At 45.7% G+C, this 25,583-nt stretch overlaps 1 protein-coding gene across 1 annotated transcript in view; it reads left to right on the top strand.

Annotated features, from left to right (window-relative positions):
• The first annotated feature begins 2,052 nt into the window (after positions 1-2,052).
• The window catches only part of CCDC6 (coiled-coil domain containing 6), a 108,321-nt gene continuing 84,790 nt past the window's right edge, over positions 2,053-25,583 (top strand). Inside the window, exon 1 of the mRNA XM_078077680.1 lies at positions 2,053-3,052. Coding sequence (XP_077933806.1) covers positions 2,750-3,052 — 303 coding nt within the window. The 5' untranslated portion in view covers positions 2,053-2,749. The remainder of the gene's footprint in view (positions 3,053-25,583) is intronic.

The following is a 25,583-nucleotide window of genomic DNA, read 5'->3' on the forward strand; positions in this document are numbered from 1 at the left end:
CCATGGAAGCAATTATCTAAGTATGTCTCTTCTTCCTCCAGGCAGCACACACTGCTACCTTTTCTTCTGATTCATTTCCCCTAGAAAGCTGAGAAAGAGTTTTCTAATGATATTATTGGTTTTGTAACTAGTGTTTCTATTGTAATGCTATTACTGAACCAATGTTGTGATAAATGGTCTGTTTATAAGGGGAATCACTTTTACAAGAAGTAGAAAATTAGACACGCTTCTGCTTTGCAATAACAATAAAAACCACAGTGAAAAAAAATTTTCCCCAGTTTATTCCCATCTGTATCAGCAGGGAAGCTTTAGAAGATGGCTTTCCCCCAAAGTCTTCTAAACACAATTACTGCCTACAAATACCATGTCAAAATGCAATTTTCCTCCAGATCCTATTCAAGACCAACACATTTTTAGGCTTCCTATAACGTGGGCCCTTTAAGAAAGTCAGGCGCTTTAAACCCCACCCCCCTGGTGACTTGAAGGAGTCAGTCCGTCTTTCTCAGGTAGTTGGTGATAAAGCTAAGAGAGAGCCAACTTGCCCCTTGCTCTGCCTGGAAGGAATGTTTCTGTTGCAATAAGCTCTAAAAGTGGAAGCTTTAAGATACTATGGGATAGGGAACAATAGAAACTTGTGAAGTATGGAAGCCAGACCCGCTCTAAGATTCTATCACGGCGCTGAATAAAGCGGAAAGAATGCTGTTAAATCTGAGTTTCTCCCTGTGGTGCTGCTCCCTGCTAGCTTTCCTCTGCCATTTCACCCAGCAAGTGAGTTTTCCAGAAGCCGTTTCTACTTTAACGAGCTGCTTGTCTCATGTACCAGATCCCCGAAAAGAAAAGTCAGGGAGATAAATAAGTTTCAATGAAAATTACACTGGATCACTTCTAACAATTCACATTGGCTATATGTTTCTGAAGAGCAAAGACAATTCTTTTTTTTTTTTTTTTGGTTTCTTGCCACACCAACAGTGATTAAGTTCATAAGTCCTTTAGCTCTAAAAAATAACTAGGAGAAATTTGGGGGTTAATTGCTGTTGGCATTTCTCAGCTGTCTGCTGGAAGCAGCCATCTTGGTAAAAGATGATGTCATTTGGAACACTTGGAGTTTTAGTTTATTCCGAGATACCAGTTTCCATTAGCCACTGAATGACACTTTAATGACAGTTTAATCATTAGATCAAATTTAGGTTTAAAGATAACAGAGGAGTGGGAATAAAAATCATTAAATCCACCTCTTTATCCCTCCTGACACATTATAAACGTTTCCAAAAGTTAAAAGCAATAGAAAATTTTCACACTTTTTTCTCTCCCTCCCCTCCCCCCCATTTTCTGTTTCCAAGTGTTTGTTCTTTCCTTGACTAAGCTCAGATAATAACTAGTCTGGTCAGTTTCACTTTCCAATTTTTATACATAAGTGAAAGCTGTTTTGTGTCAACAGTTTAAAGGTGTTTAGAATCATCTCACCTGCTGGGCGGATTTCCTGCAAGCTTTTCTTTGGGAGGGAAGGGGGTAATCAAAGTTTCGATTTCGAATTTCTTATACTTCAAAACTAGAACCCTGAATTAGATCACATTAGACTAATTAATGTTTTATTTTTAACCTATTAAAAGTTTTCTAGGAGTGGGCAAGATGGTCGTAAATAAGGGTGATGGTTACGCCGTATTCCCACTTAATCATCATTATTTGTATAGCATAATGCGACGTCTGCAGTTACTTTGGAAAACTGGCACTTAAAGAGATGGGTTTTAATCCATTGAAAGTGTTTCTTTTTTTCTTCTTGGATTAGGTAAGTGTTAGTGTCTCAATCCCATTGCGTGACACATCCTGGCACTGTTCTCAAGATGCAAAGAGAAAAAGAAAAAGTTGCACCTTGTTTAAACAACTGAGCGCAGTATGGTTTATGAGATTATTAGGAGGAGGAGTAAAGAGAACGGAGTGTGGCTTCCGCAAATTCTTTCTTAACTGGGTTAACCTGTGGCTGCTCTTGTTTCACCCCACTGGCTCCTGGAGGGGGAACTTTCTGTTCTCTTTGCGCTATCCTAGGCTTCCCGGTTAAGCTCACCGAGAAGATAAAACCGAAAGGGCTGCGTCTATGTTTGAAGCAGACAGAGGGAGACAGGAGCACACGCAGTCGGCGGAAGATGGGGCCACGGTTCGGCCAGGGCTGGATGCGGGAGCCGGCGTGACCTTTCCACGTGTCCCCAGCACCTGCAAGGCTAGCGGGGCACTGGGTTTCCTTCTCCCGGGAGCCGGCGCGAGCCCGGAAGAGGCTGGGCGGCCGGGGGCTTAGGTCGGGGGGCCAAGAGGCCCTCCTTCGGAACACGTGCGGTCGGTGCGCAGCTGGTGCGGAGGCTGGCCTGGCCTTCCTGCACCGGCGAGTCCCTGGACCGCGGGCCGGCGCCGGGAGGCGGGCCGCGGCGGCGGCGGCGGGCGGGTCCCGGAGCTCTCGGCCAGCCAGCTTTGTAGGGCGGCCTAGCGAGCGCGCCAGGCCCGGCTGGAGCGAGCCCTAGTGCAGTACTGCCCGAGCCCGGGCGGGGTCTCTGTTCTCTGGCAGAGGAGGTCCCTTGGCAGCGGGAAGCTCCCTCTCTTTCTCTCGCCGCCGCTCGGAGTCTGCGCCCTGCTGCCAGGCGCCCAGCTCGGCGCTCCTCTGTGCTCGCCCGGCGCCCACTCATTCGCAGCCCAGCCTTCGCCGCCGCTGCCTCCTCCCTGCTCCTCCTCCTCCTCCTCCTTTCCCCAGCCCGCCGCGGCCATGGCGGACAGCGCCAGCGAGAGCGACACGGACGGGGCGGGGGGCAACAGCAGCAGCTCGGCCGCCATGCAGTCGTCCTGCTCATCGACCTCGGGCGGCGGCGGCAGCGGCGGGGGAGGTGGCGGCGGTGGGAAGTCGGGGGGCATTGTCATCTCGCCGTTCCGCCTGGAGGAGCTTACCAACCGCCTGGCCTCGCTGCAGCAGGAGAACAAGGTGCTGAAGATCGAGCTAGAGACCTACAAACTCAAGTGCAAGGCGCTGCAGGAGGAGAACCGCGACCTGCGCAAAGCCAGCGTGACCATCGTGAGTGCCCCCCGGGGGTGCGCCGTGGCGCCGACCTCCGCCTGCCTCCGGGAGAGGCTGCACCTGGACCGGGCAGCCCCCGAACTCCCCGAGGCTCCGGGAACCCGTAGCAAACACACTCTCTGCCAAGAACTGCTGGCCCCCGGGGGGTGGGAGAGAGGGAGGTGTTCCTCCGGGGACACGCGAGTCTGGCCTCCCCTGAGGGTCAGGCTCCTCGCGGGGTGTGGGAGAAAGCTGCTGGACCATCACCCACGTTCCCTTTTAGCCTCTGGGGAGGAGGCCCCTCCCGGGCAGTGCTGGAGGCTGGTGGCGTGGCTTGGGGGGGGCGGGGTGGGACTTTTTTCAGTCCTAGCATGCCTAAGGGGTGCGTCCAGAATCTGGGGATCCCTAGGCTGTGGGAGAGGGAGGAGCTCGGAGTCAGTTCCAGGGGCCTGACTTGGGGTACTGGGGGGGTGCATAGCTGGGCTGGGCACTTCGCTGGCATCTGGACGGCGCTAGCTTGATCGCCCGGGGAGGGGGCGGGAGAGAGTGGCTGGGAATCCGGGAAGTGGAGTTTTCTGGCCAGGATTGAGAGGGAAGGGCGGGTACCGGAGCTGATGCTCCCACCTCCGTTGGAAGTCCTTTCCTGGGTTGGGGTTGGGGTTGGGGTGCGGGGTGGCAGCATACAGCCGGGCGAATGCAGCATCTTATACTAGCCTGGACAGAGCGAAGGGTATGAAGCTTGGACAGGCTCAAACCGTGGTGAAGGGTATCGACTGACTCCTTTTCCCTTGCCGAACGAGATGTACGTGTGTTTCCTTCATTGGTGGTGGAGTGCCTAGGGGTATTTTGCCTCAGAGTCTAGAGTCTTGATGAGAGAATAGGCTGTCTGTTCTGTTTCCACCTAGCCCCGCAGGCTCCCCCGAAGACAGTAAGATTAGGTGTTGTAGTCTCCTTCCTAGTGTAGCAGGCGATTAGAAAGGCCACTCGAGCCGTGATGAGGCGAAACATAACTGGCAAAAGTACACCGTGTGCTCTCACCTAATATCCCTGCCAGCTAGCCACATCATTAACATGCAGAATCCCCATACAGACAACTCTATTCAGATCAAAACAGTTTCCCAGCCAGGAGCAGAGAAGAAAATGTCAAGAAATCAAGGGGATAAATTACCATAGTTGCTGCACAATAGCTGATTAGACTGAACCTTCAGATGGAGAAAAAGGCATGAATTTGGGAATGGATCAAAGATGACAATCTGGAAATGAAATGGGGGCAAGTTTAGGATGCCCCGGTGCCAGAAAAAGTCTTCAGCGGAGGAGTGAGTGTATATGTGTGAGTGGGTGTGTATGTTCCCCAGTGCTAGCTCATACATGGGACCTGGATGGCATTCTGAATTTGCTTAGGAAGCAGATTTCCACCAAAGATTCAGTGTAATTGGCAGCCTAAATAGAAATTGATTGTAGAAAGACACTTTGCATGCTCAAATCCAGCCCTGGTGAATGGAATTGGAGCAACATTCACGCCTTTCCAGACTGTCAAGTTCTTGAAGTGCCCTTTCGGTAGGAAGGGGGAGGAATTTGCAGAGGCAGGCACTTCCAAGCCTCCTCTGTAGCTTTCTTGGCCCAGAGAGATGTCTCTGCTGAGTGGGGGTTTGAGAAGAGGGGGAAGTTGGTGGAAGCAGTTTATTTAAGGTTTGAGTTAGTAAATGAGAGGGTTAGTCTCTTGGAGAATGTGAACCACGGAAAGTAGTAAAACTTTATGAAACAGAATCCCTAGCCTCTTGCATACAGTGAGCAATTCAGGCTGTTTTTGTTTGGGAGAGGATTAGGGGGTGGAGGTGCTATGAAAGGGTATCTGTTTGATACTTGACCATATTATAAGTAGGTCTGTAAATTGTACACAAACACGTTGGCTTTGCACGGACAAACATGTTCATTCCTGGTGTATAAGATCAGAGGCCTTCTGAACACTTGGTTTGAAGAGTGTGTAAGGTGGTGGCTTTATTTCTTAGCACTTACCCTCAGCTAAAACTGACATCCAACCAAATATACATTGTGAAATGTTCTGTGACCTTACTGAGTAGAGTTTTAAAATTGTTTTAGATGACAGCCTACAAGTACCAAAAGCCGCTCAGTTCTTCTTTAATCTCTGATTCATATATTTAGGTAGACAAATAAAAATGCCTGTGGTTTACCTGGTTCCCTACGACTTGGCAGGTGTTACTAAAGCAAACGCAGAGAAGAGATTCCTTTAAGCTTTTGAGAGTTTCGTTAACTGATCTGGGACCCAGATTGTGTTGAAATGGTTTTGACCTCTCCGGTGTGTAATTTGGGAGGAGAAATGTATGTGACTACATGAAATGGATTTGTGGGTGTAAGGGGTCCATTGAACAACACCGTGTTGTAATTTATGTCAAGGTTAAGCTGCACAACCCATGACAACTCTAACTTAAACATAGCCCTTGTTAGTAGCTGCCTAGAAAGTTTGTGATAAGTCTTGTATTCAATTAAATGAAGGCCTTGCTAGATTTTTCACTATTTTAGTTAATTTGAAGGGAAAATGGCACCATAATCCTATTACTTAGCTTCCTGCCTTTTATTATTTCCTCTACATATAATATTAACTTTCATGTTCTTGAGCATTAAAGATGATTATGGATGTCTTTCCTTTCCCCTGAACATGTTCAGAAAGATACATTGCTCATTAGCCACACCATGGAGGAGAGGTACCCTCTCAATCTCTCTTTTTAAGCAGTTTATTTTTCAGAGCAGTTTTATGTTTGCGGCAAAATTGAAGGAAAGGTGCAGAGATTTCTCATATACTCCCTGTCTCCCCCCCCCCCCCCATTATCAACATTATCCTCCAGAGTGGTACATTTGTTACAACTGATGAGCCAACTTTGACACATCATAATCACCCAAGTCCATAGTTTACATTAGGGTTCACTCTTGCTGTTTGTACATTCTGTGGATTTACCATTATAGCATCATACAGAGTAGACCAAGTGCCTTAAAAATCCTCTATGCTCTGCCTTTTTATCCCTCCCTAACCTGGCAACCACTTATCTCTTTTACTGTCTTCATAGTTATCCATTAACCTACCGAAGGACTGGTTACTTCCAACTTTTGGCATTTTTTAATAGAGCTGCAACAAACATCTGTGTGCAGGGTTTTGTGTGGACAAAAGATTTCTGCTCCTTTGGGTAAACACCAAGGAGAGCAATTACTGGATTATATGGAAAGAGTATTTTTAATTTTGTTAAGAAACTGCCAGATTGTCTTTCCAGAGTGGCTGTACCGTTTTGCATTCCTGCCAGCAATGAATGAGAGTTCCTGTTGCTCCACATCTTTGTCAGCATTTGGTGTTGTCAGTCTTTTGGATTTTGGCCATTCTGATAGGTGTGTAGTGATACCTCAGTGTTGTGCCCTCTTTTTTTTTTTTTAAGATTATTTATTTTAGAGAGAGTGTGTAAGTGGGGGGAGGGGTGGAGAGAGAGAATATCCTTAAGCAGACTCCCCACTGAGTGTGGAGCCCAATGCAGGGCTTGATCCCAGGACCCTGAGATTGTGATCTGAGCCGAAATCAAGAGTTGGCCACTTAACTGACTGTGCTCCCCCCACCCACCTCCGTGCCCTCTTTTAAAATTCAGTCCAAAGGCTAATAGAATTCTTAACCGTGGTCATTTCTGTCTGTTTTGGTATATAAGTGCTTATTTGGATCAAACTATCCATTTAATAAAGGACTGGTTTCATGGGTCTGTGTTCTCAGCATATGTATGATAGAGGTAAGCATTATCTACAGGGAAGAATCCTCTGTATGAGGCCTTTCATCCATGTGTCCAAGTGCCTGGAGCATCTGGGAGTTACAAGCTTGGCCCTAGTGTGTTTTACTTGGGGCTTAGGGGTGGAATGGAATGTTTTGAGTGATTATCCAATTTCTCCCAGTAAATCAGCAACCAGGATGCTGATTATAGATCATAATTTCTTCTTTGGAGTGGAGAAAATAAAAAACAAATGCTCAGTGACTCTGTTGAGCAGCTTTTAGATGTTAGGCTAGATCTATCAGCTTGTGTTGTGGGTGAAAATTAATTGGAGATGATCTGATTCATTGTAGTGAGAGATGTCTAGGGGTGGTGGTCTCTGAGCAGATGAGAAAATGCATTAGTGGGCAGTCACTGGATGGCTTCACAGCTGTAGACTGGTTAGTTGCTGGGCTTCTCAGAGTATAAGCAGAGCTTCACACCTGGCATGGCTAGTTCTCTAAGGTGTGTGCTTTTCCTAGACCAGTTCAGACCTTCAGCATGTGTCTGGTTTGAAAATAAAGGCCTGAAATAAGTCACTAGTATTTAAGGATCTTTCTCTAACTATAAAATTAGTACTTTATTATAGACATTTAGGGAAATACATAAATAAAAAGGCATTTTGAGGTTATAGTAGAAAAACAGGTTGGTACAGCATGATTAGAAAACCTGGCGATTTTAAACATCACCATTGTAATGGTCTCATTAACCAATAAAAGCCACCGTATAGTAAATGTTGTGGATTTGGGATTATTTACTCTGGAAGCCTAATACACTATTTTCCATTTTTAAGACTTCATTTTGGCAGACTCTGAAGCTGTCAGATTGACATTGCCCTTGTAAAGAGGTGTGGTGTGTGTCATTTTTTTTTTTCTGTTAAATTTTTTTCCCCCTTAGATTCTTAATGGAAACACCCAACTTGAGACACAACTTGAGACACAACTTGGAGAAAGGTATGACCTCACGGTTAGGTCTAATTGTACACAAGTTCAGGCTTTTTAAAAAGGCTATAATGTTAGATTTCTTCTGCAGTTAAAGTTCTTCATGTTCATAGGTCCCCTCTGTGTTTCATATAATGTATTTGATTAAAGAAACAAATCATTAGAGGAGATTATGTCAGTCTTTTGTGGTGTTCTCCTTATTTGTTTTGCTGGGGATGAGGAATAGTTCAGAGAATCACCAGTACCTGGTTTGCGGTGACTCTTGTTCAAGACCAGAGAGACTGGCCTACAGCAAAAACCTGAAATAGTCATTGCTTATTTAAAAACTTTCAATGGTGCCCCATCCATACCCTCTGGATCCAGGTCGACTTTCTTTCTTTCTTTTTTTTTTTTAAAGATTTTATTTATTCATTTGAGACACAGAGAAAGCACTAGCAGGGGGAGTGGGAGAGGGAGAAGCAGGCTCCCCGCTGAGCCGAGAGCCCGATGTGGGGCTCCATCCCAGGACCCTGGGATCATGACCTGAGCCGAAGGCAGACACTTAACCATCTGAGCCACCCAGGCGACCCGCCAGGTCGACTTTCTGGATGTTTGCCAGGCTCTGCCTGGTCTGGCCCCTTCGTGCTTCACAGATGTACCCCTCATGTTCATACCCCTCGCATTCTTGAAGCTCTCACTTGGTTGAACTGCTAGTTTCTGGAATTTTAATAGGTTTCTCTGACTCCTCTAGGATGTACTTCCTGTCCTTAGTCTTATTTCCTTACTCCTCCCTTCCTTTCTACCTCGTAAATCCAAGTAGACTAGATTGCCTTTTCCACCCCCCACCCCGGTGTGCACTGGCATTCCCTCTTTGCCAGCCACACAGTGGATCATGTGCCCATTCATATGGTCCCACGGGACCCATCGGTCACTCCTTGCACGCATCACATAGGCCTCCCCCAGCAGATGCGTACATTCCTTTCAGGGGCAGAATTTGCTTTGTTTACTCTGCTTCCCCAGTGCCTGGCATGTGGTAGATACTCAAGGGTATGTTGGCTTGACTGTGGAGGCATTGGGTGGTGGAGTTTTTCGGGTTTGTTTTTGTGTTTAACTGGGTGAAGGGGCCCATAGTGTCTCCTGACCAAGCGCTAATAGGGCGGCTCTCCTGCATGTGCCCTGAACCACAGCAAACACCATTTCCGCCCTGGTTGGTTAAACAGACGACTAGATGGATGAATGGATACACTGTATACTTTGGGGGACTACTACAATCAACCTGAGTCCCAAGCTCTTGCCTTCTAACCATGGGTGATGTTGTAGGCTACCTTGTAGCATATATCTAGGTGTTCATGATACATTTCACCTCTGAAAGGGGACAAAGTGTCTTTAGGTTCACCTTTCCAAGGATTTTCGAGCCAGGTTTTTAGGGGACAAAGTGGCTCTGTTGGAAGTGTCAGATTTACCACTTCAGTTTTGGTGATGGTGACAGATCACCCCAATGTTTCTTACAACTTTTGTTAATGTTAAAATGCCTCCCAGCTGCCCGTGGGAAGCAGCTTCGGGCTATCACGCATCTTTGTAGGTACCAGTCACCTGGAGCACTAGTTGGGGAGGTATCTGCAAACAGGATTGGGAGGCTTGCTGAATCCTTGTGGATGCCCACATGTGGCTTACAGAGTGGAATTTCAGGGGGGTGATAATAGTGTCACACACAGTGTGCTTGCATTCTTTTTTTCTTAAATCATTCCTTGCAGAGATAATTGCATTTACCCCTAGAAATGCTAATCTGAGCTTTTTAAACCACAGCCAGGCTGAACAAGGAGGAACAGCCCTCTTCCTTTCTCCCTCCCATACTTCTTCCCTCAGTGGGTAGGAGTTTCTTTTTGTTTTCAATCACAGTGCAGCTGCTTTTAGATAGATTGAATTGTCAAAGGTTGTGAAGTAAATATTCACAGGTTCAGTGTGTTCTTGCTTAGTGGTGGTTGGTTGAAACTTTCCTGACAGGGACACTAATGCTCTGGAAAATGTTTCTAATTGTCAGGATCTCAGAGGGGTGTTCACTTGCAGACTCTTCCTTCTTCCCCAATACTGTCAAATTTTCTTTCATGGCTGTCAAGTTTACAGCTATGAATTTTATTCCAGTGCTCATTCCACTAAATTACAAATCTCACTTTGTGGAAGCGTTCTTTTTTAGGGAGAAGAATGCTCAAAGGGGTTAATAGAGTTATGGTTATTTAGAAATAACTCACCCCCTTACTTACTGTTGGTCTCTAGATCTGATGTATGGGGTGCAGTTTAGTGATTAAAATTCTTTATAAAATTAAAAAAAAAATTTATTAGAGCACGAGTTGGGGGGAGGTGGGGAGCAAGGGAGAAACAGACTCCCCGCTGAGCAGGGAGCCCTATGCGGATGTGGGGCTGGATCCCAGGACCCCGATCCCAGGACCCCAGGATCATGACCTGAGCTGAAGGCAGACGCTTAACCTGCCGAGCTACCCAGGCACCCGGTTTTATAATACTTGTTTAATGATGGGAAATTTTCTGTGATTTCTTTCCCTCCTCAGTAAGGCACAAAATGGCATGTGATGAATACAGCCTGAAATAGGCACCATTCCACCTACAAGTACTTATGAACGAACGGCCTACTGTGTGCCAGTACTCTGAAATATCCAGAAGGAATGTAAGGGCTTCTTTAGCAGCCAGCCAAGGATTGCACTTGACTTTCATCCAGCTTGGCCCTGGCTTGGTGCTGTAGGGAATTCAGAGCAGAGGGAATGGTCCTTCTTCCCTCTCCAGCACTTTCCAGTCCAGAGAGTTAGGAAGTGCAGAAATCACCCACATGCAGGTGGAAGCAAGAAAGGAAGTTCTGCAGACTCTTGTCTGGGTTCCAGGGAGGGCTGTGTTACCCTCTCTGTTTTGTTGAGTACCTTTAAGAGAAACGATGTGTCATATTCACTCACAGTTTAATTAGCCTGTAGTTTATTTTGTAAGGCAGAGAGATGGGGAGAGCTGTTGCTCAATTTGTCTGTGTCGAGGTGGCACGGGGAGGCTTTTTGTTTGTTTTTAATTTTCTTTTTTATGTGGTGATGATTGAAAAGAAATGTCATTGATGTTTTAATTTCATAATTTGCATCTGCCTGTAGATCGAAATTATCTAGGTGGTTTTGCCTCTCTTCCTGTTACACCCAGAGGTCCACCCACGTTCCTTTCATGGAATATTGTTGGACGGATCGAATTTCCTAAGTCTTTAATCCAGAGCTATGTGAAAGTAAAGACTTCGTACATTAAAGTTAATTAGAGATACTAGTTTATGGGCAATTCCAAATTCCAGTTTTTTAAAAAAAGCAGTGTTGATTGACGGGATAATCTTCCACGCATCTGTTCCAGATCAAACCGGCCTCCTGTGGGTGCCAGGTGCGTGTCCAGAGTGATCTGGTTAATACCCTCCAGGGCATCTCAGGGCACTTTGGATCAAATGAGGCCACTTGGTACTGAGGAGCAGAGCTCGGATGTTCAGCCAGACGTTGGTCATGATTCAAAAAAGTTTTCCATAGAAGGAAAGAGGAAAGTGAAAGAATGAAAACATGGAGTATGCACGAGCTAAAGGAAGTTCTTAGAAATCTAGTACCTGCACTAGATGAAACACGGCATGCGTTGCTCTCCTAAGCAGAGTCTTTTCTGTGCTATCGGCGTTTCTGAGGTTGTGTTAGAAAGGCTAAAATAGTCTTGAGAAAAATAATTTTATTTGGTGTTTAATTATAGAAGGAGCTTCTTGACTTGTGACATTATTTGTATGTAAGTGGTGAGTTTTTTTTTTTCCTGTTATCCTAATATACCAACTCAAATAATAACTTTTATTCTGTTGAGTTATTTATTTATTTTTTTTGGTCTTCACTAGACAGGCCTTAATTTATCTAAACAAAGACATTTGCTGAGAGTCAAAACATTGTGTCTCTGCTTCATTTAGTAGCTCCTGATTATAGAAACACTAAAATTTGAGGTGGAAAAAAAAATTGGCTAGATGATTTTAACATCTTTGTTAACCAAAGAGTACAATTTAAATATATATGCCATAAAGTAGAGGCTTGGACTTCTTCAGGTACAAATCACTAACCACTAAGGTGCCATTTCTTTTGTAAAGCATATTAATTATTTCACATCATTTTGAACCTTGAATGCGTGTAGACTTTTTTTTTTTTTTAAAAGATTTATTTATTTACATGAGAGAGAGCATGAGCAGGGGTGGGGGGGGAGAGGGAGAAGCAGGCTCCCCACTGAGCAGGGAGTCTGACGCTGGAGCTTGATCCCAGGACCCTGAGTTCATGACCTAAACCAAAGTCAGACGTCCAACTGACTGAGCCACCCAGGTGCCCCTGTGGCCTTATTATTATTATTATTACTATTATTTTTAAGATTTCATTTATTTATTTGACAGAGAGAGCAGGAACACAAGTAGGGGGAGAGGGAGAAGCAGGTTCCCCATTGAGCAGGGAGCCCGATGCGGGGCTCCATCCCAGGACCCTGGGATCATGACCTGAGCCGAAGACAGACGCTTAACGACTGAGCCACCCAGGCGCCCCGACTTGTAGCCTTATTATTGAGAAATATCTTAGGTATCTGGTGAAGAGGGCCAGTGACTTTTTTTGTGTGATTTAAAAAAAAAAATTATGGTAAAATATATACAACATTAAGTTACCAGTTTAACCATTTTTAAGTGCACGGTTCAGTGGCATTAAGTACATTCACACTATTTTGCAGCCATCGCCACCACCCATCTCCAGAACTTTATTATTATCCCAAACAGAAACGGTCTCTGCACGGTTACTAAACAGTGGCTCCGTTTTCCCTACCGCCAGCCCCTGATAATCTCTATTCTTGGTGACTTAAAAACTTTTTTTTTTTTTTTAAAGGAAAAAATGTGCTCTGATCCACAAAAGCAGCTAGCTGGGTTTTTGTGGTCCTAATGTTGAAGTTATGAATTTGGTCCTAAAAACATATTTTTTTAAATATTTATTTATTTTAGATAGAGAGCCTGAGTGAGGATGGGTTGCAGAGGGAGAGAGAGAATCCTGAAGCAGACTCCCCACTGAGCACAGAGGGGCCAGAGGTGGGGCTCTATCCCCCCCCACCGGACCCTGGGGTTATGCCTTGAGCCGCTGAAACCAAGAGTTGGCCACTCAACCGACTGGGCCTAAAAACATTTAATTATTTTGTATTTTTAAAGATTTTATTTATTTGTCAGAGAGAGAGAGCACAAGCAGGGGTAGCTGCAGGCAGAGGGAGAAGCAGGCTCCCCGCTGAGCAGGGAGCCTGATGTGGGGCTCGATCCCAGGACTCCAGGATCATCACCTGAGCTGAAGGCAGATGCTTGACTGACTGAGCCACCCAGGCAACCTAAAAACATTTTAATTAAAGTGCTATTGATATCTTGCTCCATCTTCGGTTTTTATTGCCTGTTGGCTGTCCCACATCTGGTTCTTTTCTGTCCTTCAACAAATGTGGACAGTCCCCAGACCTGGGCTCAGTGCTTTGGTCCTATTTTGCATTTAGAGTAAGCACCCAAAGGTGGAGAACCTTGGGAGGGAATAACTCACTGTGAAGGCTTGTCCTCTAGGAAAGGAAAGGACTTTGCCCTGACACCTAACACTGTGATCACAGGGCTATAGATGAAAAAAAATGCCATGTATTGATAATTGTTGAAGGTAGGTGATAGGTATATCTGACTATTCAGTGTACTCTCAAACAAATAGGAAGTCCATTATACTACCTATTTTAAATCTTTCTTTTAAGATTTTATTTATTTGAGAGAGAGAGAGATCGTGAGCAGGGGGAGTGGGAGAGGGAGAAGCAGACTCCCTGCTGCGCAGGGAGCCCGATGCGGGGCTCGATCCCAGGACCTCAGGATCATGACCTGAGCCGAAGGCAGATGCTTAACTGACTGGGCCACCCAGGCACCCCCCCCCCTTTTTTTTTTTAATGAAATGGGTTGTAAGCATTTAATTTCCTTGATAGCATTTGAAGTAAACCATAATTTAAGAAAGTTTGAAGAAAACAAAAGGTTGAAGAAATGAATAACAGTTCTTATTGACCAGCATTGCTGTTTCCAAATCCTGTTGTGTTGCTGTGGTAACTGCTCATGTTCATGCAGTGCTTACTGTGGGCTAGGCACTGTTGGGAAGGGTTTGCTTATAGCATCTTCTTGAGCCCTCGCTGCTCTCCTGTGGGATCAGGACTGCCGACATGCACAGCTCGCACGAGCATCCTCGGCCTCAGAGAGGTTCTGTAACTTGCCAGCCCATCCAGGTCGGCCAGGTCGGGCTGGAATTTGAACGCAAGCCTGTCCTCAGAGCTTATGTGCCAGGCCACACAGCCCGTGGGAGCGTGGGCTATAAATCAGTTTATGATAAGTTTTATCTTTATTTTGTCGTGGGCGTTTTCCTCCTAGTTGTTTCTTCAGCGAGACTGGTCAGGGCTACCCCATTACCACAGCACATTCCCAGGATGCCAGGCCCAAGGGAGTGTTTCCAGGGTAGCGACTCCCTGCCTTGGAAAAGAAGCCGTGATGGAAGGGTACCTCCCATGCGGGGGCGGAGGGGGGCAGTCCCTGCTCCCCTTTCTGGCTCGGTCCCCCTCCAGTAGTGTGTCCACCCCTGTGCCCTGTCCAGAGCACCCCAGTAGGTTGCCCCTCTGCTTCCAGCACAGCCATTTTGGGTTCTCCCTTCTCCCTCCCTTCGCCCCTGTCCCAATCTGGAATCAGTCTCTTTGTACTTATTTTATAACCTCTACTTAAAAATAGCCTGACTAGCACAGTCATAGTGGTTTTTTTTTTTTTTAGATGTATTGATCACCTGCTGTATACGAGGCAGTGTTCTGTATTTAACAACTGGGATGAGACAGCATAGGGGAAGTTGGTGAAGGGCCCCTGACTCAATCTGGAAGTGGGGACCACAGGCAAGGAGGGCTTTCTCTCTCTCTGGAGGTGAATTTTAAGCAAAAATCTGAAGGATAAATGGAAGTTAATCTAGAGGAAGATGGGGCAGGGGTGGTGTCAGGAGGGACACTCCCCCCTGACTCTGGAACCTGAATGTGGGGAAAGGCCAACTGGGGAGGAGAGCAGGACCCTGCTGGGCAAGTCCTGGGTTCCGTCCAGGGGCTAACTGCAGAAGGGGGAGCATTTCTGTGTTTTCATAATCTGCTCTGGCTGCTCAGTGCAGCCATTTGTATTTTCCTTCTCTTTGAAGGCAGGTACTTTGTCATTCGTCACCTATGGGATGATCTGTCTTATTCCATGATGACCGTAGCTGCATGGTACAGTCTTACTGTGTGCCTGGTACAGTTCCAAGTGCTTTAGTTAGGGACTCCTAGCAACCCTCTGCCTTCCCCATGTCCTGGGTGAAGCAGTGAGGTGCAGGAGTGTCAGCAACCTCTCGAAGGTCACAGTAAGTGGTAGAATAGGGATTTGAACGCAGGCAGCCTGAGGGTACCTCGCATGGTGACTGGTGCATAAAAGCTCTGCCATTTGATGGATCATTTGCGTCTCTCCCCAGCCTTGACGCTGTAGTAGATGCTCAGAAAGCTTTGTGGAATTTGTTTTGTGGGGTGCCCAGGTTTACTTTTTATAAACTAACGGGAGTATGATGTGCTTACGGTGAAGGGCACAAGATTTGAATGCACAGATTTATGCCGAATGAACTTACAAATGAATTCACCAGTGTAATCATCACCCTGCTCAAGATACATGCTACCCTCCGCCAGGCTGCCCTGTACTCTGTTCCAGTCACCACACCCCAAAAGGTCACCTTGTCCTGACTTCTGTCACTAAGATTTGCTTTGCTTATTTTTAAGCTTCATGTGAATGGTTTTACACAGAACGTATTTATTGCGTGCTGGATTCTTTGATTTGCTGTCCTAGTTCATACATTTACTAACAGGAAACAGTGTGTTATTGCACGGAGACGTGGGTTTGTTTTACTGCAGTGTAGTCTTCCACTGTTTGCATATCTGTGGAGTTGTTCTGGTGTGTGCCCTCGGCGTCGCCCACTGCGTGACGGGAGTGTGGCACGCCAGAGGATACTGGGCCCTGCGGGACGTGGGTTCCAGTTAGTGGAGGTTCTAGCTGCTTTGCCAGGTGAGTTATATTGCATTCAGAGCCTTTGAGCCTTGGGGGAACTTACCTGTTAAAACTACGGTCTTTAGGGTTAATAGCAGTGTTGCTTGCATCCCACTGTTGTCGTTAAGGATAAAATGAGACAACACACATTAAAGTGTTTTGGTAATTTGTGAATTATTATTCCTGTTGAAAATGGTACCCCCCCAGACTTTCTATTGTTTTCCAAAATGTATTTCAAAATCAAAACTGTTCTTGATAATTCTGTAAGGTGACGGTATCAAAATAATGTCTGGAAGGCTGACGGGAGGAAGTCGAGGCAGCCAGCCCCGAGCTCTGGAGACCCGAGCCTGGGGAGCTCTGCGTCCTGGTTTCTTGGGGCCTGCGGTTCTCTGGCACTTGGGGATGCCTGGGAACTTGGCCGATTCCCTGGGGTTTGGTGAGTCAGGATTAAGCCCGCCTGTGCGGTGTGTCAGAGTAACAGGAGGACAGGAGGCAAACATGTATTTCCAAAAGATCCATGTTTCTCTTGTAGGCTGGTTCTAGGGCTCTTGGCATTATTTCTTGAAAAAAAAAGCCAACGTGCGTTTTCCCAGTTTTCTGTCTTTAGCACGTGGGCAGGAGCTCGTCAGCCTGCTTCTCTGTCCTGCGACTTTTGACCCTGTTTCAAGGAGTATGGATTCCAGAGGGTGGGCTTTGATGGCTCAGACAAGAGTGCACTCCTGTCTAAGGAACAGAAGCCAAAACATGACTGTCTTTGAAACCGACGGACTTTGCAGGTTTGCAGGACCCACACAGTGGAAGGACAGCCCCAGCTTGTGAGCCAGGGTCAGGGCTGTGGGAGGCCGGTAGTTTTCTGTTGGCAGGGGACTCCTCAAGTGACCTGTTTTCTTTCTGTGGCCTCTGCGTCTCTCTCTAGCAATAGGAATGGTCACCTCGGGACTTCTTGAAGGTTGAAGGAACATGCTTTTCACCAGAGCACAGTTATGGTTTTATTGTCCTGGTGTGAAGGCTTTTGGGATGATGGAAGGGGGCAAGGAGGACAGTTAGTATAATTCAGGGACTCAGCTGGCACTGTAAATAAGTTAAAGTAAGCCTTCTTGAACCCAGGAAAGCCCTTCACTCTGTCGCTGAGGAGGTGTGGCTGTAAGCCAAGACTATTGGAGTCTTTTGGTCTCTCTTCAGTCTGCCTCCCAAACTACTTTGAATGCCTTCCCCTTCTTTTTCAGGTAAGGGAGATTAGCACTAATGACTATAATCCCCTTATTTGGTTGGTTCTTACTTGGCCCAGAGCCTTGCAGCTCTGGGTCATTGGAATCTCTGTTGGGCGATGTGAAAAGGCACTTGGAATTCACTTGTTAGCCCACAAATGAAAACCATGAGGGTTTGCTGCTTTTCATAAGTACAGTGTATTCTTTCTCTAGTTCTCACATTCCTGTGGGTTCCACTGCTCACCTTTTTTGTTTTTATGCTCTTAATTTTATGTGTTGCAGATTAGCATTCTCCATTAGGCCATCTGTGTGAATTATCCCTCCTTTTAGTTTTATTCATTAGCTCCTTTCTGTTTTTCCACCCCAGGATTCTTTGAGTGAACTTGGTATAATGGAGAGAAATTTGGAAACCAGATAGGGTTGCCAGATTTAGCAAATAAAAACAGGATGAGGAGCCATATTTAAAGTTCAGATAAACAACGAGTAATTTTTTAGTGTATGTATGTTCCAAATGTTGCATGGAACATACGTATACTAAGAAATGATCTGAAATGCAAATTTAACAGGGCATCCTGTATTTTATCTGGCAATCTTAAAGCCCATAGGACTTAAAAAAAAAAAAAATCTCAGTTCTGCTTCTTCCTAGTCTGTAATCATATGGCAGTTTACCTGACCCCTAAGACACCATGTCTTCTCTAAAAATCGGTCGTAGTATCTTAGCTCTCAGGTGTGAGGGATGAATGATGTGACTTATGAAAGCCCTCAGGACACAGTCAGCCCACAGTCTTCCTTTTCCCTCTTTGTTCAGTGATTATGGATTTGCCCATCTTCTTTTTCTCTCTCTCATGAAGCCACCCCAGTGTCCTTTCCTTAATGTGGCTCTTTTGGGTTTTCAGGACGTCAGCTCCTCTTCTTCCTCAAGCTGCTGTCAGTTTGCTTTCACTTTTTCTGCCCTTCTACCACCAACTTCCTTATTTCTTCCTCTCTGGAAACTATCTTTGACTGTATGCCTCAGGTGTCCCCTTTTATTTGGCCACATGTGACCAGCCCCCTTGTTTCATTTCTCCTTTCCTTCTGAGCCTGAAATGGCACAGAGGGAACGGGGCCTCTTGGCCTCTTGCTGTTTGTGGGGCCAGGCGACAATCACATACTATTTTGGGGCCTCTATTTTCTTCGTTCACTGGGAAGACTTGTTTAGAGATCAGGGATGGCAGACTGGCGGCTTGCATTTGGCCCATAGCCAGTGGTTTAGCTTCAGAGTTTTGAGACTTCTGAAAGAGAATATTGTAGGAAAGGCATGGATGCTCTGGTTGGTCTTGGGTTGGGCATCATACGTCTCGTTTCTCACGCCTGCAGCTGCATGTGCTTATTTTCTTCCTGTTCGATGGCAGTTGAATTTTAGACCCCTGGAGCTATGCTCTCATAATGACTAATGGTGCCAGTGTGTACTGTTTGAGTTAGCTCTTGAAACAAACCACAGGGTACAATTATCGCAACTTTACAGACTGAGAGAACCTAGGTACGGGGGAGGTTAACTTGCCAGGGTCGTTTGGCTGGTAGGTGGTAGGACCAGCATTTGGCAGCCTGCCCCTGGACACCCTGTCCGTAACCACTGTGTTGTCTCCATGCAGCTGGAGGTTCTATGAAATTCCTTGTAGGAGCTGGAAATATAGCACAATTTTGTTTATTTAAATTCATAACGTAAGTCCTTGCCTTATGGTCTGGGAAATTGCTGTAATTCATGGGTGGTGAATCCACAGAATCCGTTTCTCTCAAAAGCATCCTTCTTCTGTCCCTTAAAGATGTTTCCAGGAGTTTTCTCTTCCTGTGGCCTTCTTCTAACTTTTATTTATTTTTATTTATTTTTAAAGATTTATTTATTCATTTTAGAGATAGAGAGCCTAAACCGGGGGGAGGGGCAGATGGGGAGGGGGGAGAGAATCTCAAGCAGACTCCCTGCTGAGCGGGGAGCCTGATGTGGGGCTCGATCTCACCACCCTGAGATCACGACCTGAGCTGAAACCAAAAGTCGGACCCTCAACTGACTGAGCCACCCAGGTACCCCCTTCTTCTAACTTGTAAAAGATTATGAGGTATCCTTGGTGTTTATTTAACTCAGGAGTTTTTGGATACCTACCAAGTGCCAGCTCTACACTTGGGATGTCCTTTTAGGAGCAGGGCAGCCTCTGATGAATAACTGAGTGCCCCCTGCCCTGGGCTACGGTCATTGAAAGCCCAAGCAGACCTTGGGTCTGCCGTGAAGAAGCTCAGAGGCTGGCCAGAGGGACAGGTGGGAAAGCAGTGACCATGCCACGGTTGAAGGAAGATGGTGAATTGCCCATTCAGGGCTCACACGGGCAAAAGGAAACTGTGCAGAATGAGAGGATTTAATCCAGGGACTGGCTGCCCCGGTGGGAGAGTTGTTGAGAAGCTGACTCCTTGGGGAAATGCAGTGAGACTGCGGTTTGGAACAGCAGGACATCACTGCTGGCCTCCTCCTGGAGGACCAGGGGAGGAAGAGGTGTTATCAGAGCCCAAGGGGCTGCCCGGGGTGGAGAAGAAAGGGAAAAGACAGCCCGTTTCTCCCTTCTCCCGGCCTCCAGTCTCCTGCCAGTGCCTCTCACCGGCTGAGTCCAGTGGAAGTGAGCTGGCTTCAGGGACGGGGAGTTGCAGCCCTCAGAGGTCACCCCTGCCTTGCAGAGCAGGAGAAGGGCAGTGCAGGATCTTGGGCCAGACAGACCTGGGACTGGCTCAGGGACAGATGAAAATGGAATGGCTGTGTTTGGCCTGGGCAGCATTGGACACTTTACAGAGGACACAATGTTGGCGGACTTGGAGGTTTTCTTTCCCCAGGAGGATGTGCGGGAAGGGCATTCCAGGGAGGAGGGTCTGCACGGACAGAGGCACGGCAGCTCGGAACCACAGGCTGCACCTGTGCGAGCGCCTGCAGCCCGGAACGGCTGAATCGATCCGCGAGCTCTTTCTTCCGCCTCAGGAGGCCCTTGCGGAGAAGGCTTGTGTGTCCACGTTGTCATGTATGGCTGACATGAATTCTCTCCCAGGGGCGAGCCAGGTGGGGAGCCCGCCCCCTGAATAGCCCCGAGTCCAGCCGCTTCCCACTGCTGCGGACGCCGCGCAGCGCGGGGGGAGAGGAGTTCGTGGCCGCTGCCACGGCCGCTGGGTGCCCGCGCCCCGTCAAGGGCGCCAGGGCTCTGGCCAGCGTGCTGCCGCCTCGGGAGGCCACCCGGCGGCTCCAGCTGCTGGCTTAGTGGCCTCGTCTCCTCGAGCAGTGTCTGGCACTTGAGCATGTGTTAGAATACACTTCTCACATTCTCCTCCTGTGAAATTGGTTTTTATGATAGAGGATTTTGTTTAAACTTCTTTCATTATGGAAAATTTTAAGCATACACAAAAGGAAAGTGAATTTATAAACCACCCAGCTTGACCAGTTATCAACACGTGGTCAGTCTCGAAGTTGTTTCACCTATAAATAGTTCAGTTTGCCTCACTGATAAGGATTTATCACCACATACCTTTACATACCACATTTAAGAAAAAAAAGTAATATTTCCTCTAGTAAATTTGTGTTTGAAAGGTAAACAGGAGAGACTTTTCTGGAATCAAATGTGTTATCCTTGCTTCTCTGCGTTAAGCCTTTACCCCTGTGCCCTGAGGTTGCTGGCCCCAGATCTGAGTCTCTTCCTGCTTAGTGTGCTGGCAGCTGGTATTGGGGACCTTTTACCTGCTGCTCGGCTTCTCGGTACTAGTCACCCAAGCATCCTAGTCCTGCTGGTTCTGCCCTCAGGAAGGTATGCAGTCTGACTTCCCAGCCCTCATGCTGTACAATGCTTTGGCTCCCAGGTCACTGTCTCTTGCCCATGGGGCAAGAGTCTTGGCTTCTTCAGCTCTACTGCAAAGAAACCTGAAGTGAGGCATCCTTTGCAGTCTTCCCTGGGAGCTTTAGCTGCGAAACGTCTGAGCATTGTGGAGGAATCACACCTTACGAAGATGGGCTGGCATCTAGAGCTTCTAGAAAGTCTGGCATGGTGTATGTGAAGCCATGCAGGGCTGGAGAGCCCCAGACAGGAAGCTGTGGGCAGTGTGTGCAGACAGATGTCTTCTGGACAGGAGAAAAATGAGCATCTTTGCCCAGAATCTGCAGCTCTGAAATCTGCAGCTTGTGCAGCAGATAGATTCAGAATGGTTTCAACTTGGTTATTTCATGTGAGTCTCACAGGAAGTCTGTGGGGTGGGTAGTGGGAGTCTCAACTGAAAAACAAAGGATCAGGTGAAATGTGTTGAAATTATTGGCCATGGAACAGTGCTGATAAATGGGACAGATGGGATTTCAAGGTAGATGGCCAGTGTTCCTTCCACTCTGTCAGCTCCTTGGCTGAAGTGGGTAGGAGGTGGTGAGATTCCTTTTACCAGAAGTTCTCCAAATCCTTGCTTGACCTCAGCAAGAAGGACCAGTCCATGTGGTAATGAAGCCTCAGTGAGGGCTGGTGCTGGGTGGCCAAGCCCTGACCCTAGGAAAAGAAATGCACACAGAGTCCTAGCTGTTGAAGTGACCTCCATGGGATGGTCTAGACAATGTTACTTTGCTCTCATTTGCCTAAGTCAACTAGTGTTTAAAGTGGGCTGCTGACTAGGGGTTTGGGATTTGGCTTATTTTCAGAGCAGTTCCTCTTTGTTGGGATTAATTTGGCTTCTATAGCTAATAGCCGGTCATCTTTCAGTCTGTGGGTCCCAGGCGTTCCTGTCCATCCGATGCACCTGGAGAACTTCAAAAGTCATGTACCTGGGGTCTCGTCCTTCAGCGTCTGAGGATGGGAGCCCCCGGCATTAATATTTTTAAAAATTCCCGGGTAATTCCAAAATTACCAGCAACAAAGTTTGGGAACCACTAGTCTATATATTTGTGAATACATATTAATTTCACCTGAGGCTTGAAAAAGATGCTGCCATTAAAAATGTTTTTGTTTTTTTTCCCCCACTAGTTATTTCTCTGCAGCTTTCTTGAGCTGTCATTGACATGTAGCCCTATATAAGTTTTAGGTGTACGTGTTGATTTGATAATCTTGTATATTGTGAAATGGTTACCACTATGGCATTCGCTAACACCTGCATCAAGTCACATAATTACCTAAAAAAATCTGATTTTTTAATTGGCATTTTTTGAATAGAAAGGCATCTCATGATATGCGCTCCCCTTCCCTATTACACAAAAGGTGGTGTAGATGATTCCTTGTGTGCCTTTTTTCTGTTCCACTTGCTTATATGTTGGGAGATTTTTCCGTAACAGTACATTCATTACTTCCTCATTCTCACAGTTGCATGGTAATTATTGTATGGCTGTCTCTTCCCATTGGACATCCAGTTTGCTTTCAGTTTTTGGTCTCACATTGTTACAGTAACCTTGCACATGGATCATTTTGCATGGGGGTGAATATATCTAAGAGGACACATTGCCTTTGCTAATGCTTATCTAGTGCATACTATGTACGGGCCACTCTCTTAAATCTTTTCCTTATATTGGCTGAATCCTCACATCAGGCCTGTGAGGTAGCCAGTGTTATCTCCATTTTACAGATGAGGAAATTGGGACTCACCAAGGATTGGTGACTTGCCCAAAGTCCCACCCCAGAGAGGGGCAATACCAGAATTCACACCTGGACGAGTTGACTCCAGAGACATTTCTTCACTTTTGAAATACTGCATTTATGGGTAAATTCCCAAGAGTAATATTGCTGTGTCGGATGGACTATGTATGTGTAACTTGAATAGACGTTGCCCAGTTGCCCTAAATGGGGCTGCCACTAATTTACATTTCCATTAGCAAGATAGGAGGGATAGTATGGTGGCCCAGTACCACGCTTTTATCCAATTTGGATGTTGCCAATCTGGTAGACAAGAAATGGCATCTTGGTGTGATCTGCAGTTCTCTCAAGGGAATGGGCAAGCCTTTTCTCCTTTGTTTGTAAGAGCATTTGTGTTTCCTTTTCAGCAAATGCCCATTTCATAGTCTTTCTTGATTGTCTATTGGGATGTTGGTCCTTCTCTTAGCCATTTTCTCAGCACTCAGTATATTTCAGAGACTTGCCCTTTTTTCTAATTTTGAGTTGGAAAAAAAATTCCCACTTTCACTTATTTTTTTGACTTGGCTTTTGGTGTTTTTGTTTGTTTGTTTTTAAGCCACAGTGAAGTTTCTTCATGCATTCTCATGTCATTTATAACCTCAGGAAATATTATGGTGTTAGGTAAAACTTTACTGTGTATTTACTCCTTTGGGAAAAAATGTAGGATTACTACTATTATGTTTTTGTTTATAAATGATATATGGTGCATTTAAGAGAGATTCAGAAGAAATCATAGAAGCAATGATGTTAGATATTCTTTTAAATTGCATTAAATGACTTCAATTCATGGCTTAATATTAGAGGCACATCTGGTGTCTTTAAAAAAGTCTCATCTTTCTCTATACTATCACTTTTTATTTCATGTATAATCCTGAATTAGGATAAATCTTCCATGATGAATTGATCAATTACTGAATTATTTGCATCTTGGATACTATTAGTGTAACCTTTTCCTCTCTCCAGAACCTTCTTAAATGGACTTAAGGTTAATTGGCATTATTTCTCTCTCCTGGTCAGTTTCAGACTCTTTTATCTGGCGGTTTTATTTTACTCTGCAGTATTTTCCATTTCCCCTGTTTAAAGATAGGTTGAAAGCTCTGGACCGTAAATTAAATTTAACTTTCTTCCATATTGACCACTTAGTCATTTTCGTTCATCTCTGAGGTATTTCTGAGGCCATTGTTTGTCAGGCACTGTGGTAGGATCTAGGGGATATTCCTGCCTCTTAGGGCTTATTTTCTAGCTGGGGGGAAGGGAGGAATAGACATCAGACAACTAATTTTAAGTTGTCGAGTTAAGATTGTGATAGATGAAGGGGCGTCTGGGTGGCTCAGTCAGTTAAGTGTCTGACAGTGGCTCAGGTCGTGATCTCAGTGAACTCAGGGTCCTGGGATCGAGCTCCCTGTCAGGGTCTTCGCTCAGCAGGGAGTCTGCTTCTCCCTCTCCCTCTGCCCCTCCCCCTGCTCATGCTCTCTCTCTCTCTCTCAAATAAATAGATAAAATCTTTTCTTTAAAAAAAAAGATTGTGATAGGTGCTTTGAAAGAGATGCATATGGTTTTGAGAGGATACAATCAGGAACTCTGCTAGTTTGGGGCTGCCAGGGAGGGCTTTCTTGAGGTGACATTTAGGCTGCCATCATCTGAATGATAAAGAAAAGTCAGCCATGGAGAGGATTGGTAAAAACATGTTGTGGGCCAAGGAAACAGGCCATGCAAAAATCCTGAAAGCAACAGAAGCTTGGCAAGTTTGAGGAACCGAGAGATGAGTGTGGTCAGAGTGTGATCTGGATGTGGCCTGAGGAAGGATCTGGAAGTAGGTGGGGCCAGTTTTGACAGGGTTCATAGTCTGTCTTCTGATGGCTACTGTGAATAAAACCTGAACCAGTGGTAAAATATGTAAGACATCCATTTGAAGGGAAGAGACTTTTTAGCTTTATCTCTTGCTGTCTTCAAATTCTGGAGCTGAGAATACCCTAAGTGTCCTTTATTGCTAGTCTAATGCTTATTTTTACAAATGATAGACCAGGGAAATGACACTGGTAGCCAAAGTGTCAGAACTTGAACCCACGTCTCTTAATAAACTGTTCCTTGTACTCTGCACTTTCTTTTCCCTCAGAAAACATGCGTTGTGACTAAAAATTGAAATGCGTTCTGATGTGTGGTTTTATCCTGATTTGTATGAGAAATCTTAAAAGGTATAAAAATTAAATCACTTAAGAATTTTGTTGAGCAATACTTATTATCACACAAAAGAGGAGACTGTCTTCTAGAATGTGGTCTCTGCCGAAGTCATGTCCTTGCTTCTAATCCTACAGCCTGAGTACAACTTTTAGTATCTAGAGCATCTACTTCAAGGAGCAGTGCTGGCATATGTGCTTTTTAAATTAGGAATAGTTTTTATTCCAGTGACTATGCCATTCTAGAACTTTCTTCAGATGAATAAATTTGGCCTGCAAAAATAGCATTTTAATCCATTCTTTTTTAGTTTTTCATTAGGATGTGTTTTTGCCAATACTCTTCATATTTTAAAATCCAAATGTGGCAAAAAAGATTTACTGCTTGTTAAGCAAACTTTCTGACTTGGTTGGGGGATTGGAGAAAGAATGAAGATGGAGCGTCTGTAGATATAGGAGTAAATGTATCCAGAATGGATCCCCACCCCCCTCCCTTCACACTTTGTTCTGTGCTCATTCTAGTTAAAAGGTGAGTAGCCTGTTCTGTGCTTTCTTTGTACAAGGGAAGAGAAAAGGGGAAGATGACAGAGGATATGTTCTTCTCACATTTATTAGAGTTTTAGATCCTCAGGTGGTAGACTCTTTACATGTCCTCAGTGGGATTTCTTGGCATCTTAGTAGCATGTTGAGGAGAAGAGTCC

The sequence above is a fragment of the Halichoerus grypus genome, chromosome 7, assembly GCF_964656455.1.
Source record: "Halichoerus grypus chromosome 7, mHalGry1.hap1.1, whole genome shotgun sequence".
NCBI lineage: Eukaryota > Metazoa > Chordata > Mammalia > Carnivora > Phocidae > Halichoerus > Halichoerus grypus.